The sequence below is a fragment of the Onychostruthus taczanowskii genome, unplaced genomic scaffold (assembly GCF_017590055.1).
Source record: "Onychostruthus taczanowskii isolate IOZ18803 unplaced genomic scaffold, ASM1759005v1 scaffold93, whole genome shotgun sequence".
In the NCBI taxonomy this organism is placed as follows: Eukaryota; Metazoa; Chordata; class Aves; order Passeriformes; family Passeridae; genus Onychostruthus; species Onychostruthus taczanowskii.
In genome coordinates, this window is record NW_024507324.1 from 1,735,379 (window position 1) to 1,754,798 (window position 19,420).

At 34.9% G+C, this 19,420-nt stretch overlaps 1 protein-coding gene across 1 annotated transcript in view; it reads right to left on the reverse strand.

Annotated features, from left to right (window-relative positions):
• GPATCH2 (G-patch domain containing 2) overlaps positions 1–19,420 on the reverse strand; it is a 118,995-nt gene that overhangs the window by 10,963 nt on the left and 88,612 nt on the right. Inside the window, exons 8-9 of the mRNA XM_041426719.1 lie at positions 18,510–18,580; positions 4,703–4,785 (exon numbers count right to left, since the gene is read on the reverse strand). Coding sequence (XP_041282653.1) covers positions 4,703–4,785; positions 18,510–18,580 — 154 coding nt within the window. The remainder of the gene's footprint in view (positions 1–4,702; positions 4,786–18,509; positions 18,581–19,420) is intronic.

Genomic DNA, 19,420 nt, shown 5'->3' on the forward strand with positions numbered 1-19,420 from the left:
GAATTGTTCTTGAAGCTTCCACATTTCAGAAGATAACAGCACTAGAAAAGTCAGGTACAGTCATCTTCTATAAATCTAATGTTTCTTCTTGACTTTACAGTGGCTGTGTATACAGCCTGTAGAATATCGTCTTCTCCCTAGATCACAAGAAACCCATCAGCAATTTTACAGGATAAGCTTGTCCTGGTTGAATCGGAGGTCTTCTGAAGTTTGTTACTGAACTTTCTGAACTCTGGTGCTTCTATGTAAGATGCCTTGCCTGACCCAGCCCCCTCAAGCTCAACACAGAAAGCCTTTTGCTCTGAGGGGACTGCAGCTTCCAATACTGGATGACACTCTGCAATATTTTAACTTCTAGTTTGGTGAGACAATATGGTAGAAGAAACAAAGAAACAGAAAGAACTCCCTAAAATTTAACTTGCTGCCCAGTTAGACACCAGCCAAAGCAAAACGAGAGTCCATTGGCTGCACAACCAAGCAGGCATGAAGTGCATGCCAGGAAGGACTTTGGCAGACTGAGGGTAAGAAATGGTGCAATGCAATAAGGGAAAGGATTCACAAAACGCCAATGTTGTATTGCCCTGTGACAAGGGATTTCTGCCTACAGAGTTGTATATTTGGTGACAGAAAAGCAGTGAATCAAGTTAAAAGAAAACAGGCTTATTGTCTAGAGTTTTGGAAATTTATGGTCAGTTCATCCAAGTACCCCAAAGTTGACTTTTCCCTGAAACTATCACACTAAGTTGACCTTCACCACAAACTCACCTCAGCCACCTCTGTTATCACACTGTAATCACAATCTTTTTCAAATCATCGTTTTGGTTCTGCAGCTATTTAGGTCTGATTTTTAATCACTGACATATTAAGCATCAGCAAAATAGTTTGCTTAGCTGTTCCATTGGCAATTTTTAAAAAGGAATGAAAACATGTACCCTTTTGATTACCTTGTTAAAGTGAGTCATGATGGCATTATAGCAGTGCTCAGTATTTCTGCTGCAATTAAGAAACTGCCATATTTTTCATTAAAACACATTCTTTAAAATGAGACTTTTAACTTGGTCATTTCAAGCAGGACCAGCCTGAAGTGTAGCATGTGCATACAACATGCCAACCAGATAAGGAATATGACATCTGAAATTTGTTTTTGCAAAAGGTAAGTATTAAAGTGCCCATTACATGCATAGTAATTTATCTATTTTATAGAATTTTGTATTTTGTACATTTTAAATAAAAAATAGCTTTCTCTTCTTATAATTGAATTTTGCAGGTTTTTAACAGTGCTCCAAACTGTAAACCACAGTAGGCAACACCAGAGTAAAAAGATTATTTTGAAATAGAAATAAATAACTATTTACAAGGCATACAAATACGAGATGTGAAGCAGAATATGATGATTTTTTTTCCCCAACATTTAAGGCTTAGAGGTTTTCTTTTTAAAAAAAAAATCTAAAATATCTCAGAGATTTAACAGGAGATGATAAAAATCAAAAATCTTGTACAGAAGAGTCAATTAGAAAGAAACTGGGATAAATGCATATTCAGTGTGTGGTATCTAAAATTCTGTAGCACCTATTGGTTTGATATGAGACTTAAACTAGATAATCTAAGACTGATATTGCTGCAAATATTCCCAGTGCATGTGTTTCAAGTAGTAACAAAGTAGTAACAAAATTTTTTGCTCTTGTTGCTATTTTATTATCATTTTCATTAAACTGGATCCAGTATCAGAAGGGCTATTTCCACGACAATGGATTAGCTTGTCTAAGAGGTCCTTTTACAAACTTGAGACCACTGTATTGCTGCAGTGAAATATGTCAAGGTGTCACATGAAATAGCTCTACCACTCAAGTAGTCAGAGGGGAGAGAAGGTCATTGAGAATGACCTGTTCTCACACGAGAACAGAATCACTGGAAAAAGATTGGTTTCATGGAAGAAGTAATCTAAAAGAGTATTTAAAAGGTACAACACCTCATACTTCAGTTGTGGGAAGTAATAGATTTTTACTAGTACCAGTTTTTTGTTGATTAATTAACTATCTAGGTTCCACAATACACATGTGGGATATATGAAACATCCACAAAACAGAAAATTTATCCTAGGAAAAAAGACAGAATATGATACTCCTGTATCAGTACTGTTGGTTCCTAACCATCCATGCCTATATTATCTCCCATTTTCTTCACTGCTATTCAACATATCTTTTCTTCACCTTTACAAATGGCATTTTTGAAACTATAAAATGCTCTGTGCTGCTCAAACTTTCTTGCTTCAATAGTTTCTCAATGCTGTACAAGTAAAGCTACATCCTTTGTTACTAATATACACAAACCTATTGGTATGTGACTTTGACTGCAGGCTGAGAACGGGCTATAAATTTAGAAATCAATATCTAACTCTATCAATATTCATTTTACTTTTTCGATACAAAATACAAAGGTGAAAGAGCAGTAAATAAGCTGGAGTACTGAAATAAATTGGGTGTTCTTGTCACAATTAATAAATGTTTAACCAATCACACTGCTTGCTACACAAATCTGTGGCTTTGTAAGGTGTCTGAAAGTAGCAGGTGCTACCCTTGTGAGACTAAAACCCAGGGAACTTGTTAGGATAGTTCTCATCAGTACTAGTGAACCTAAAGGCATAAATTATAATTTTCAGCACTGTGCAGATTTTCACAAGAATTAATTTACCAATGGATTTTTTTCCAAATGCAAATAAAAATTTAGAAAACACTCTTACCAAAACATTGACTCAGACCAAACTCTGCCAATTTGCAGTCCATACAAAGAAAACATTTGTAGTAAAGGAATCATTTACAGACAGCCTTTCAGGTTTCACTATGATATTAAATACAAACAATTATTAGGAGAATGTTTTTTTCATTTCCAACTTCTGCTCATGTAAATAACTTCCGTATTTCTTTTCTTTCAAGAAAGATACTTACAAATTCTACATAAAATCAAACCCTTCTATGCCCACATCTTAGCTAACTAAACCTACTGAAAGAAGAATAATCAAATAAGCAATCTCTTATTTTAATCCCAATTTCCAAATGTACATTCATACTAAAAGAAAACCCCATTTCTTTCATAAAATCTTACGGAAAACTGACAAAAAACAAGGCCTGTGACAGATAAACAATAATTTAGCTGTAGAAAGGTTAGCCTTTGAGAAAACTGTAATAATCTCTAGCATGCTATACATTACCTATACATAGGTACAAGCTTATTTAATGTTTACTAAAGGTTCTATTTGCTTAAAAACTTACAAGGATGAAGTGCAGAAAAACAACAACTTTTCTAAGACCACAAAAAAAAATAATTCTCAATCCTCTTGATCACAAGAAAATTGAAAAGATTTTGACATTGAACTTGAAAAGAAGGCACATCAGTTAAAAATTACCTCATAGGATACCTTTATCCACCATTATTCTGTGTCGCTCTTCATATAAAGGCAAACTTTGGGGCAAAACAATTTCTAAAACTGTGAGTTCATGGACACATAACATTGAATGACCACATATTTGCCTTTGTATCAAAATATTGGCTTTGTAAAGTTATGCAGAGGACCCAGCTTGTAAAATAAAATTCTGAACACTGAAAGCCCAAAGTAAAGTGAATAATAAAATTAATTTCACGATACCCGATAACCTCTCAGTACAAAATGACATCCTCTAGTACTTGAAAGTTGTGAAGTGAAAATCACCTTGTAGAAATAATTACATTATTCTCTCTTCAGTCATTAAGTATTTTTCTTTCTCAGTTCACATATGTTCAGAGTCTTAGAAGCTGACCCATAGATTCTCTTTTTTTCATACTGCGGCCACTAAGGTGCTTTTATACCATGGTTAATATTATTCCTGGTCTGTTTCTGCCACTGAGGTTTGAAACAAAGAAGTTTCAGGAGGGGGAATTCAGTTAGAATACAAGTATTAGGCTTCTCTAAAGACATCTACTTGAAATGTATTTGAAAATTCTATGTGTTGCAAATGTTGCTGCTGTAGTTTATGTATGACTAGGACACACAGTCCAGATTTCTATATTAGAAATATATATAAAGGCTCGCATGTGCTCACATACAACCTAATCTTTCCAGTATGCACATATATAATTAATACAACAAACTGATGAGAGTCCTGTAAATCACTTACTGAAAAAGTAATGTCACAGCTGTGACATCAGCAAAATGCATCCAATGGTTGTGACCTCGCATCTGTAAAAATCTTTCAGAAATGTGCTTGAAAGTGCTTCCTGTTTAATCTACAGCACTAATTTTAAAGCTGCATTTCACAGCTTTATCACACATTTTCGATTGTTTACCCAAGAATTCACAGCCTAACTTAATTGTGCAGGGTATTTAGAGCATTCATATGCAGAAAACAAGATGCCTCAAGTCTCTTCCCTCGTAATGTTTGAAGGGACATAAGCAGTAATCCTTGCTGTCTCAGTATATGAAAAAAGATTTATTGTCTTCAAAGAAGTGCTGCGCTACAAAGGACTGGAAATTGGCAATGATTGCAGGAGAGTGGAGGGAGCCTATTTATTTCTTAATCTTTATTAATAAATCAGAATAGTACATATCTGAAGTTATATGGGAAGTTATTGAATTTATCAAGCTTTTCCCCAGGTCACTGACCTACTGCTTTGTGTTTAGAGATTTAACACCTTGTGGTTTGTGCTCTGTCCCAGGGAAATTGGTTACCTGTGGGTCCTGGCAGGGGAGCAGCTTTCCTCCTCCGCTTGATGTCTCCCATGCACAATGATCCTAAATGTACACTGGTTTGCCTGCAAGTAATTATAGGAGAAAACTATTAACAAAGAAAGAAAACTGACACATAAATACACAGCTTGTATAGTCTGAACCTATATAAAAACATTCTCAACCAAGATGAAGCTGCACAGTCAAGCCACCAATCTTGTTTATATCGAAACATAATTATGTTTCTTGACAAGTGCTCAGTATCTAAATGCAGCATCATAAATTGTTACTGGAATGAATAAATATAAATATAAAGGGAATGCTTTTTAATTTTCAAAACTGGCAATCTGTCTCACTCAACATAAAACAAAAACACTGTTGCTCCTGACAGGAAAATAGCTAAGATTAATTATCTAAAGAGATCACAATGCTGTTTGTAGGTTATCAATAGGCTGGTAATGCTTTACTGTCAGAGCAGCATTTATTACATGGAAAATATTATCAATTTTTTTAAAGGTATAATGAAGAATGAATAAGAAAACATGAAACAGTAAACTCTTCAAAGGTGCATGAAATAAACTTGTAGCATAACAAATATTTCCTCTTCTAATTCACTGGCAAGTTGTGAGAATACCACAGAAGCAAAATATCCGGTAAGCTTCTTGAACAATTATGAGCTTGCACTTGGAGACTGGAAAATTGATGGAAATGCAGAGGATGGCAAACAAGCAAATGCTATTGTATTAAACCCAGCTATTAGAAGCCAGTACCACAAAAATAGTAAATTTGGAATTCTGAAGTGTTGACTTTTGGAATAGAATCTTAAAATACAATTACAGTTATTGTTTTTCTTAAAGTAATATAGAATGCCTGCAGAATTGAATATATGTAGCTGACTTTTTTTTTTTTTAAAGAACCAGAAGAGAAAGGGGGGGAATGCAGTACTTTCTGAACTGCACAATTTTAATATTTATCTATAAATGTTACTGAGAAATGTGCTTCTTACCACGTAAGTGTAGTGAATTTTGATAAAGTTACAAGCTGAAAATTGCATCTGACAATCCACAGCAGCATACTAACACTCTGTCACTCATGGGATCTGGTTTCAGTGTGGATATGACTTACCCTTTACGGCATTTATAAACATTTTAAAGCTGGGGTACTTCTAAATGAATAAAAAATGGTCATATACTGTGGAGAGACCTGAGATCTGCTCAATAATGTAAAAGAATGACAACAACACCTTGATGAGTAAGATGACAATGTACAATCCTCTGCCTATTTCTTCTAAGAAGATACAGTAGATTAACAAGCAGCAAAGTGCTTGTATTTAAATAAAATATTCCAAGAAACTTTGGTTTCGCAGAGAAGTGCACTCTAGCTTCACCTAGTGAACCGTTATTTCAACACTTTTTTCCCTTTAAGACATTTTTTCCTAGCAATTCCAACACGAAATTTTATCCTAATATCCAGAAAATCAACACAGCTGAACTAGTAAACTAACAGGATGATAATTTTCAGTTCTGAATTTAGAAAGAAATCAAAAATTGTAATCCTTTCATAACTGACTGTATGATAAAGAAAATGAATATTTAAATACAATATAGTGCAACACTAACTAAATAAAATATGTTTGAGATGTTTGATCACCAATGGATCAGTATTTAACAATGGTATCAAACATGCAGAATAAGTTGTGTGATAGGCATAAATGATACGTTCTACAGTGTGAAACTCTTGTTTTCTGAATGAAAAAGGGAGAAATCTGCAGGAATACAAATAGGATGAAAGTTAAAAATTAATAAAGTCAAGCAATTGAACTTAAAGACCTGAGCCACAGCAGTAACAGTGAGCAGCATTTGAGTAATTTTATCAGAATTGATTATCTGTTACACTACATTGAGATATCTAGATGATTGATTGGCAAGATTGTGGTACTGGGGTCTCCCCACTTTTCCTCCAGGCACAGGGAATGGAGTTGCAACAAATAACACTAAGTAAGGACTACTTTGTTATTGTTGTCACCCTTCATGTAGAACACAGCAGTTACTTTTTAATTTAAAATCAATGAACGTCTGAAAGGCAGCCTTGTTCCTTCAGCATAAATGAATCATTTGCCTTTGCCGATCACAACAACCCCATCACCAGCCAAGGTGAGCATGGGTATTTCTTTGTTGTTGTCAAAAATTCCCTACACCGCAAATAAATAACAAGATGTTGGAGCACCAATTAAGCTTTGTCAAACCCAGTTTGATGGCCACTACCATCAAATGTTCAGCCAACTTGCGACTGTAAAGCTGCATTTGCCTTTGCCAGGGCTAAACATTTGATATGCTCTGCCAGTGTAAATCACAGCAAAACAAAAAGCTCATATTTATTTATTAATTGATTTATTTAGAGAGGATCAGACAAGAACTATTACTGCTCAGGAACTGGCAGGTTAGACAAAAAGAAGCAGAGTTGTGAAGCTGCACAGTACATTTTGAAATGCCGTAATGGGGGTACTAAAAAGCAGGGAGAACTCTAACCCTCAATCAGGCTAGGTTCAGCATTATGTTTCTTAGCATTAAATCAGAAGAGCGTGGATTACAGAAAAAAAGAAAGCTATTTGCTTGCCTTCATTCTACTTACCCCTAACTTGCTTCCAGCTATCATTTATAAATAGTGCTCTGGAGGGAAGCTAGGCATTTTATTAGGAAAAAATAATACTTGTTAAGACCACCTTGCCTGAAAACCTGGCTTTTGACATGCTGGTGACAGGGACTGGAGCAAGCAGTGTCAAATGGAATAATTTTTAAGGAAAGACAACAGCAACTTGTCGCCCCATTGTATGCATTTACAAATAGAGGCTTTTCAGAGTATTAGGCCTAGTTAAAGCTGCCCTCTGGATAAAAAGTGTTCCCAAGCAGCCTCAGACAAGCTTGGGAGACAAACAGATGTGACTATGGTCCCTGGCGTTTGGCAAGAACACTCACTGTCAATACGAAAAATATGAGCATGGACAGGGCATCAGCTGCACCACGGCCGAGCAGGCCTGCAAGTGTCATAGCAGCAGCAAAGTTGTGGCAGAGGGAAATAAGAGGGCTGCAAAAGCCAGGGTGGTGTGAACTTACACTAGCATGCCAAGAATTTTTGTTGTTGTTGTTGTTGTGTCATGCCTCAACATATTAAGCAAAACACTGGAAAAGCTGCTGTCAATTTTTATTCATTTTTCATATTGCACACAGTGTTTAGATTCTTCTTTCTACATGGTAAGTAAGAGTCTCAAAAATGAAGACAGACTGGGAAGGCAGCAATAACAAAAATAACAAAAAAAAAGTATTGAAATAGTAAATAAACCCCACAAAGTTTAGTTATTAAATCCCAGATTTGATACAGCAACCACTTTTATAGAAGCAATGACATGCAAAGAAATTCACAAGCATTTACGCATTTTTGTGAAATCTTCCCTCTGACGGAAATTTTGCTATATCCTTCTTAAATAGTGGCAGTCTCTTTATAATTTCTTTTTCTCAAGGTAATTAACGTCATTGCCCTTACAGTGGTACCATGTCTAGAATTGTCTCTTTAAGCTCCCCAAACATATCTGTGCATACACAACACAATCCCCTTTTCCATAATTTTCATAGCTCCACAGGCAAATATTTTTGATGAATGCCTTTTCAGCAGTTACACACATTCACCTCTCCAAGACATTCGTAACAGGTCATGTCAGATTTTTCTACCCTGACCTCTGCAGTCTATGGATCATGAGGTTACATTGTCCAAATAAACATCTTGTTCTGTGGGGGAGCCTACAGATAAGCTGCTTTAAATGCAATAAACCTCCTGAGCAACTGAGGACCCAACGGGGTTCTTCACTCTTTCACTGGTAGTTTTCACCCTTGCCACTATCAGAGTTAGAAGGTCACCAGTCACTAAGAACAGCACAATAAAATGGCTGTAAGGACAACAGATACTCCTGAACACGTGTTTTAGTTCTTGATTTATTACCTGCTTCTGTACTCACTACCATCTCAGGTGTAAAAAAAAAACAAAACAAAATTTACTAATGAAGGCAGGTGTGGAAAAGCATTTTTTATTTAACAGCATTTATCAAATTTCTGTACACTAACTTGGAAAAACTGACACAGCACATTATTATAATGTAATAATGTTTTCAAGAAGACTGATTTCTATTCCATAATTAGATGAATTGGTAAAGATCAATGCATGCCTATCCATTATAGTGCTATTACCATCTCTCACCTGAGGAAGAAACTCATAGTAAACAGTGATACCCCGTTCTGCCACAGTATCGGTGCATTCCTGCAGATGGCTGTAGAACTCTGCAAGTTTATCACCACTGGATGCTTCAGCTAATGGAGAGGCTTGATCAAAGTTTTTAAGTAAACTTTTTTCAGAAGACATCACAAAAAGGAAAAAGTAAACTGATTTGTATTTTAGAAGGGACTTGAGAGAATTATTTTGAAGGGGAAATCTAACTGAAACTCTCAGTTTTCAGTCTTAAAATATGCATAAAAATAGATATTCATGTGAATATGATTGCAGAGAGAATGTGGTAGGGACAACTTAACTCACTTTAAGCTTGAAATTATCTGACAATTTCTTACAAGCTGAAATGGAGAAGGGAGAGTATGAAGCAATGTTCACAGCACCAGTTAAGGACGGAGAAAACAGAACTCAATTGTGGAACCCAGAGAAATAAGCTAATAAAATTATTTTAAAAATGGAATGTGTGGAACAGCTCAACTTTACAAAAATATCAAAATACCCTCAGCAAACCTCCCCTTATTTAAGTATCTTTTACACAAAAATATCGCATCAATTATTCTCCTTACACAGAATGGATCTGTAGTACAGCCTATCTTGCTTTTTACATGGCTTAAAATGCAGATACTGCTGTATCTGGTGGCCAGTGGAACACAACCACTAGTGCTGCTTAAATAATGGAGTCTGGAGGAACTTTAACTCTTACTGATCATTCTTAAATTACACAAGTGGTAGACAATGCCTTCAAGAGCATTGAAGTCGATGGAACAGTTTATGGTAAGTTTAGAGATAAACACCATTAAAACCCTATTATATATGTCTTTCTAAACATCTCATAACACTAATACATAATTAAATTATGACAAACATAAAATTCTACATTTCCCTTTGACTGAGTCTCCAGAAGCATGGATTAAATGAAAATGTATCACTCCAAATGCATGTACTAAGCAACTGGGGCTGTAAATTTGGGAAGACTATTATGTATTATCTAGGTATAATGAATACTCAATCTTTGCCTCTGGCATGTGTATCAATATAGCCACAGAAAAGATGCATGATGATTTCATAATATTACACTGAAAATATACAAGGCACATTTGTTTTTAAGGAAAAATATATGAAAAACAATGGCTAAGTAAATTTATAAGGAAAATATCCTCTTTCCTTTGTGGTACACAGCTTGTCAAAACGTGAATGCAGCCCCTGGTGTCTACTTGAATGCCCAGAGAAAGGTGGCATGTGCAGTAATGCATGTGTTCCATGTGTCCCAGTTACAGAGGGATTGTTCCTTGTCCACCTGTCTTCTTTTGCTCTTTTGCTTTCTTTTCACTTTTCTCAGACAATATTCAGGTGAAATCAGTTCCATGCTTGACTCCTCCTCATCCTTTACAAACAGTAAAGCTATTTCTCAAACTTGTCCAAATAATGACATCATCTTTATAATAGATTGCTTCACCTACTTCTGCAAGAGTGAAAACCATTACATTAACCAGAGGAGCTATGCACTTTATTTCCCTTTCATTATGTCTTAAAAAGATGTGGTAAGCCCATGCAACTCTATCAAATTCCTTTCATACAATGCCAATCTGTTCACAACATAACTTCAAGCATAAGGGTGACATATGCTGTATTATTGAAGGTCCTGGCGCAATCCCATTATGACTAGAATACAATCTTTCCCTGGCCCATGAGATTACCTCATCACTTAATAAATACCATATCCTAACACACTCCTTGCTGTTATCTTTAGCAGCACTTTTGTCATTCAGACACAGTAGCTGTCCAAAATTTATCTGAACACTACAAATCGACACATTCAACTCCACACTGGCATAATTTTAGCGCACATGATGGAAAATAAAAACCTGCATCACTCTGTGTGATTTGATACCCATACTCAATTCACTTAAGCACTTTATTTGTGAAAAGAGACCCTAAAAAAATAGTTCAGTAGTAGAGGCCTACTGCCCTCAGAAAGGATAATGTATTGTTTTTTCTTGGTTCTAATTAGTAATTTAAGCATATGTTCAGCATTTAACTCTAAATGTTTGCCTTTTCCCCAAGCTCTAAGACAGCTGTCCAAGATGTGAATGCCAGAAAACATTTAAATATCAACATCTGTTGAATTATGTTAATTTAGTGTAATATAATTGGGCATGAGTTGGAATTGATCAAAAGTATATGAATTACACAAAGGCAAATCCAAACCAATATCTTGGTGTACAAACAAGTCACCAAGGAACACTGAGGGAATAAACCCAAAAAATACACTTCTGTCAAGAATTAAATAGCAAAAACTTTCAGTTTTCTTCAACAAATGACATGATTTCACATTTTCAATACAGGTAATTAATATTTACACTAGCTCAGAATATAAATTTCATATTAATTAAAATATTTCTAAATATTTTTTGATGACAAATTCCATTATTGTTTTGTGTGAAGAAATACATGATAACAATAATGCTCATATTCATGCAACAGTGAAATGTAGTTTGAAAATAGGTCACAGTAATAGAACGTCAACCTGTTACAGGACATTATTGTTTCACAAATTCTAAAGCAAATATTCTTTGGTTTCTCCATCATCTTGCAACAACATTGTTGCTATTTGAGAGATATGGGGCTCAGTCCAGCTCTGAAGTGATTTAGAAAATATCTTTATGAACTGAGCAGTAAACATGGATCTGAACAGATACTTTAACAGAAGGATTTGCTAATGTACTCAGCTACACTATTTCTTCCAGATATTTCTGGATACATATTTGTTTACCAAGAATGAAATTCACTAAATAAGCTATGTATGGAACAAATGTATTTTTTTGGGAAAGATTTAAAAATACACATTTTAAAGTTCTGGATTACAGTCATATAGAGCTAGGTTAAATTATTGCAAGCATTAGTGTTGTGTTCAACATCTTTTAAAATAGGTAAGGAATAAGAAGCAACACTAAAAATACAAGTATGTAATACAGTAGCACAAAAATGGAGGAAAAAACATGAATGTTTTGTGTAATTTGAAGCAAACAATCCAAATTTTCTAAACTCTTTCTCTCACTGCACACAATCACAGTCATCAGAGTCTAATCAGAAGTCAGTGTGCTTATGCCTCAGAATTTTAGTTAACAAGAACCAGGGGATACTGATTTACACATATGATATGCAGGAATCCTTTTGAGATTAGTAGGAACCTGATGGAAAATTTGCAGAATTTAATGTGCAGTAAAACCAGAAAGAGGGAAACCCATCCTTCCTTCATGCACAGCTATCCATCTTCATCCTTACAATATCCAGCTTCCATGTGCCTTTGTGGAGAAACGCAGAGAGACAAAACCAAATTTCTTGTGGTGGGGGAGATGATGGGACAAATGAGTAGTGGAAAATCAGAATGTGAAACAACCTCCTTCACTGCAGAGCTGCTTAACCACAGGCTAAACAGTTTGTAGAATGACACTGCAAGTCCCTGTGCACAGCTCCTCTTCAGATCTTACACAGCAGGAAGGGTGTTCAGACGTCTGAAGCACAAATTAACTTTATCTTTAAGACATTAATATTTTAACAGGTAAGATGAGACAAACAAAGTTTGAGCTGTGGAGCACAAACTTGTGCAAGAAGAGAGCAAGACACAGCATCTAATGCAGCTGAACATGAGAAACAAGCACACCATGTGCTAAAATTTGGTTACTTCAAAGTGAGAGATTTGCTATCAGTTAATTCAGATGAAAAATTCAATCCAGATAGTATATCAGGAGGATCCAGAGGTACATAATTTCTAGAGGCTATCTGATTTTTCTTTTTATTTTACATGCTTTTAAAATCAGGAAAACATAACTTCCTGTTAGTTAATGTACTCATATACCTGGAACTCCATTTTAAATGACAAATTTTCAGTACCATTTAGCAGCTTGTTTATGTACCTTATTATAAAGTATATTAGATTTTAGTGCAAGAACAACAAAATTCAGCTTGTAGTTTTATGTTAAAGATGGAAAAAAATCTGCTCAGATCACATGGAAAAATGTATTTGCAAAACAGAGCACAGTTCAAAATTTCTGCTATTTTTACAAAAGTTCTTATTATGCAAGTTAAAAGGTGATACTTTCAAGACATTAGATGACTAATCAGCATTTATTCAATAGATAATTTAAATCTATCCATGAACCACTACTGAGGCTCAAAGTTTTCCACAAAATTAAAGCATCACACACTGGCTACATTTTGAAACAACAATTAAACTGTCATGGGCCTGTCCTCCTCCCCCAAGTGAAAACCTTTTTAGCACCTTAAAAATAAGGCCACGGTAGAGAAAACTCAATCAGTAATTGCCCTCTCCCAAAACAGCACCATCTTTCATCCTTTCCAGGGAAGTAAAATACCAAACTGATGGAATAATGTCGTCCCTGAGGGTGACAGCAAGGGAGGGAAGCAATGTGTCCTCAAACATTCACATAACTTAATCTGGAACTGCAAATATTATTAAGCAGCAATCATAACAGTACAGTTACTGCTTCATGGCACTCCATAGAGGAGATAAAACTGCTTAGTTGTTAATTTCTAATGATGTAAACACATTTGGATTTTAATGTTGTATCTGAATCTCCTGCATTATTAGCTCTGGGGTTATAAGACATTACCTTACTACCTTTAATAATTTTACACTCGAATTAAAAGGCATGTTTAAATTTGACTTTATTTTGAAGTATTTTTGTTGAGAATACGATGGCATAATATTCATGTAATGGCAGAAGCAAATCACCTAATAAAATAGCTATGCATTCCTTTGCTTTTCTGCAGTGTAAGTATGCGCACATCTTGGTGTACAATTTCCAAAAACTGGCTGAATTTACCTCCTCTGGTATTGTAATTTCATTCTGCAAAAGCCACATGAAACAATTACAGTCCTTGTAATTAACCAGTAGTCTAATGTACAGTTTTCTTATCCCAATCCATTAACAGCTGCTCAAAAAACATAGTAATTAATGGTTTCATTTATTTTTGGCAAGCCTACACCTCAACAAATAGTTTTGTATCTGCTGCAAATTAGGACTCTTTCCCAAACAACAGATGACATGATGGGAAAGAGGAATCAGGCAGAATCCTTGCATATATTTGTCCCTTCAGAAGATCAAATAAAGAGCAGCTGTAATGTTATTTGCCACATCTGTGTAAAAAAGTACCATGTTCCACATCATCAGATGGAGATGAACAAGTGCTGTACAAATGCACAAACAGGGTTTATTCTTTAAAACCAGGAAATACAGAAAGTTGCAATTTTTACCAAAACAATGACACACTTTTGAAAAGCTCTCCTCAGGTTTGGTGTCATTTTTTCTCTTACAAGCTTTTTTTAAATACTAATTCACAGAGAACACAATTATAAGAAGCTAAATCACGTGAGAGTCATGCTCTTGTATCAGCACGAGGCACAAATTTAAACTTGATTGAGAACAACTAGGAAAAGGAGGGAAAGTGAGGGTTGCAAAAAACGGGGAATTTCAGACTGTGCTGTTCACCATGGCAGGAGACTTCAAAGACTTCTGGCCAGCTCAGGTGATCACTGGAGGACTGGCACACATTGATTAAATTCTTAAAGCAGCCTCAGTTAGGTAGGTGAAATCTGACACGTAAAATTCTACTCCACTTTGAAACCTTTCATGAATATGACTTAGCCTTCTTTCAAACCAGGACTGAACTGTATAGGAACTAAAAGCTGATTTTTTTTTTTCCTCTTTCAGAGGTCTTTGGGGGAACATTGGTACATGGAAAGCCAATAAAGAATTATCAAGATTCAACCCAAAAAAAATACTAAGTGGTAAGAATTTGGGTGCTATTTTCCCTTCAGTTTCTCAATTCAGGCATGTATCAAATTAGAGTTACAATACAGTTAGAAAAAATAAATGCGTAGATGAAATAACTCATGGTACTTAACAGAAGCACACTACAAAAGAAATACGACACAAGACCTCTATGTAAATTAAATAATTACATGAGAGTAACTTATTCAGAGTCCGTAGTTTTCCCAACCTGCAATTCTCTTGCTTCCAGATTACAGCATAAATTACCTAGTTACCACATCGACCGTATGACTGAACGCAAAACTTGGTTAAGTATTCTGGTTATTCTGTCAAATGAGGACAAAGGTACTTCCACTTTTCATAAAGGTATTGTGAGGAAAAGTACATAATGTATTTAAATACAGGGAGATAGTTGTGTGATGGAGGTCCACCTCCATAGTCAACAATGCAATCACATGTTCAAAATCATGTTAAAGCAGTTCAGAAAAATATCCTTCAACATTGTCCCCACTGCTAATCAAAGGAATCTCTTAGCCATGGAAAAATCTCCTTTAGGTAACTTTTTAGGTAATTCTTTTTTTGGTAAAATTTTAAGGAAGTGACTTAAGAAAATGTGTTTTACCTTATGAGGTAAGCAGGCAAAGAGCCCATGACCAGCTTTGGCAGTTCAGGTGCCAAGCAGCAACTTGTTAACTCCCTGTAACTCAATCATGTGCAATTGTTTGCCCACTGCCTCGGGCTACAGACAGACATTTGGTCTGCTAACAACTGCACCAGATGAAGACATTACTATCCCAAGCTATTTGTCATCACACATCTGCTGGAGATTATCATCTCCACAGCTCTGCTGGAGGAAAAAAATCATGTGAGCAGGCCTTAATATGGTTTGTACAAAACCAGCCAATTTAATTTAAATAGGTTAGTTAAGGTAACCAGGCTGGTTTTGCCCAAAGCTTATTAAAAAATCTGAAAAAAACCCCTTCTTTACTGGCAAAAAATAGTAGGTGAAAAAAAGAAAGCAGCTGGAAGAATTATCTATCACCTTTAAGCAGTGTAGTTGCTTTGGGGAGGAGACTGTTCCCACCCTAATAGAGAGATAAGGTAAACAGAGAACTTTTTCAAGGCTCTACAGGAGAAGGAAATGCAGCTTTTAAAAGAGCATTTTTTGGTACTGTTAATAACTTAAATAATGAATGGGACAAGTATGTGTTCACAGATTAAATCCTATGTCTACAGGTGGCATAAATAGACAGATATATTGAATTGTATCAGTGTAATATGATCTACCCTGGTTCTAAGTTTTGATGCAGTACTGTCCCCCTCCTTAACATCTGGTCCATTGGTAGCCATATCAACAGTTCTCTACAACCTGATTACCTGGCCACTAGCAAAAGTTCATGTTAGTTTGTAAAGGATTAGACAATTATCATTAATGTTGACAGAAGAAACCTAAGACATTAAACCGAGTACAGTAAAGCTCATCCCAGACAGTATGATTCCACCACAATGAGACAGCTGCAGACCACTGCCACACTTAGAGTTCCACACCTTTCTGATGTATCTACAGAGTAAATTATTCCACAAGTCACTGATCTAATGTAATAAGGGTATTTAAATATTGTCTACATGCTGAGACAAGAACTGTGTTCAGTCATCCAAAAGAGGTAAGAAAAGTCAAGGCAAGCATAGAAAAATGTGTTTATGTACGTATCTCAATACACATATGAAAACCAGGAATAAGCTCTTCCAGAATGGCAAACAAAGAAGAAATACAGATACCTGAAAACTATACAAAAATTACTCAGAGAAATTCAGTCTTACTAAAAAACCAGATTAGACTGTATTCTAGATAAGTAACGTAACTTTATAGAATGTCCAAAACTTGTCCACTGCTGCTGTTTCTCACTGCATTTAGCAACAAAGAGTAAGGCAAAATAAGGTCACAGCCACTGCTTTTCAGATGCATCTTTTTAAGGGGATTACTCATCTGAATTAGCTTCAGGTGTCCATATATTTTTATTATATATCTTGTACACAAGACTGCATGCTTTGAGGTTCTAAGACAACAAATGGTCTATTAAAAACAAGATTTTTGTAGTTTGAAATATTTTTCTTAAGTCACTTCAATGTTCTATGGCACACAGAGAGAATGGTGGTTTTCTGAAAGAGCACAGATAATTATTTTGAAATAACCTGACCCATTTGGATGAATCTGGACTGTGGCTTTATGTACATTGTAATACATTGTAATATTAGTTTTTTAAGTAAGCTCTACTTGAACAATACAGATATTTTTTAGCAAATGCTAATTTTCAATCTTGAATTTACCACCTATAACTTCTACACAAACCTGCCACATACTTATTGGGATAAGAGACTATTAAGGTACTGTTAACTGGATGTGAAGAGAGGTTGAAGATCACTTCAGGTTTTGAAGGCCATTTTACAAATCTCTATTCTAGCTGCTTGTACAGGTAAACATCAGTTCCCAAGAGCTTCACTGCTCAGGAAAACAACTCTGTTTTATTTTGCTACAGCATAAAAAAGATCCTAAAATAACTGAATATAATCTGTTTCTTACTGCTCACTTTATACCCACTTCAAACTCTCAGTTTTGTGTGAGCAGTCTGATAGTAAGAGTGCATTTATGGTGAGAATTCTGTCTAAAGTTAAGTCATTCTAAAATTCAGAGTGAATATATCATTTAACAAGTAAACTTGTCAGAAAATCTATGCAGAAATTTTCAGAATTTTAATATAAAAGGTTTTATATACAAAGATAATCAAAATTTCTATAGATGAATAACTGACACTTCTGTAACCTATGTTTGAGAGCATGCAACCACAAGTAGTATACATTTAAATAATTAAATAGATTCTTATTTAATATGCATATTTAAAAAAAATTGGTATCCTTTCCCAGGTAATCAGCAAGGTAAGTACCTAAGAATATTAAAAAACTTGGTCTGGGTGACCATATATATACTAAAACTCAACTGCCTGACAGAAAGTTGTCTCAAGTGGTACCATAGAATTACATGCTGATATAAATTTATTACAACTTTTTGATGAAAGTGATTTGATAGCACATCGCCATCTTTATAGGACAACATAAAAATTCTGTAAGGTGTTGTGCATAGCAAGAGAAACATTTCTGTAGTTTCTCATCTGAAAAAAGCTAGAATTAAAATAATTATTTGGTAGAATAGATTCAGCAGGTGACTTGTACATAAAAAAACCCCTCTAGAAACAGACTCCTAGATCAGCAAGTTCAGTCTTGAATTTTTTGTCTTTTGAGGGGAAGGAAAGAAGATGGAGAATAGAATTAGATTTGTTTTTAATAAGTCTTCACAATGAAATGTTTATTGTCAAAATACAAGAACAATTTAAGTGTTATAGTATTTGAGTTATCTTCTTGATTTCAGATATGCATAATATAATTTTATATATTCCCAGTGCTTAACTTACATGCCAGAAGCACAAACTTTACTTTGGCATCCATTTAATTTTGATGTTCTAAAGAGATTAAATTTGGTAAGTGCAGTTGCATAGTCAACAAAAAGTCTAATACTCATATAGAAGGCAAAGATTATGCCATGCAAAAAATTCTTGAAAGTAAGTCACAAAAAACCAAGAAGACCTTTGAAAATACCCCAAAAGAATAGTGTAAGTGTTACATAAAGATTTAAGGAATCAACAAATTCCTAAACTGTACTAAAGGCAAATACCACATTAAGTTACCTGCTGGCTGTTTTTACAGAGCTGTTCTTCTTGTGTCCCCTCTCTGAGCGGTTGTCTCGCAAGAGTTGAAGCTGTCAAAAAGAAAAACATGCTCAGAAGACTCTCACAAACAGTGCCTTTATTTGCTTTATAGAATTTCTATCTGGACAATGCAGTTATTTCCTCTCTTGAGTGAATCTGTCAATAGCTTTCACCCATGACTTTTGACATTAATATTAGTAGAATTTTACAAGAATAGCTAATATGTAAATATATATATCCACTAATTTAAAATGCCTAAATAATTGAAAATGTAAGAATCAAAGCATTTTCAAAGCAAAATAGAAAGTTATGCAATTCACAATTTCACAATTAATTTATGCGTAGAATTTTATAATTTTCACAATTTCAATTTAAATTTTTGTAGTTTTATAATTAGAAGTGTCGGAGGATACTTAATTTACAAAAAAACTGATCAAGTTAGCACTTGTTGTGCCTAGGCAGTTATGAAACAGTTATAAACTCTTCTAAGCCCCAGGAGCTTTAGTAATTTGCAAGCTGCAGAAAAAACAAAAACACAGTATTAAGGTTTCTTGTAATAGTTAGGAAGTAGGAGTAATGAAGGATTTGTTTAACTGAAATGATGACTCAGCTTCTGAAACAAGCTGTCTTTTATTTTTAGACAAGTAAGACTTTTCATTCAGGTTATCTCCAACACTCAAAAGTCTATTTCCAGCATTATGATGTTTGTCAGATGAGTCAAGGTGCGCTAAGTTAAAAGCAACCATCAGAATACTATACTAAAGAAATTAAAACTGGACAGTATACACTGTCCACAAATGTTGTTTGAAATGTCTCATATATTGAAGAAAAAAAGAATGAAAGACTGTTGAGAAACAAAGTAGAGATAAATTGACCTAATATTCACAGCA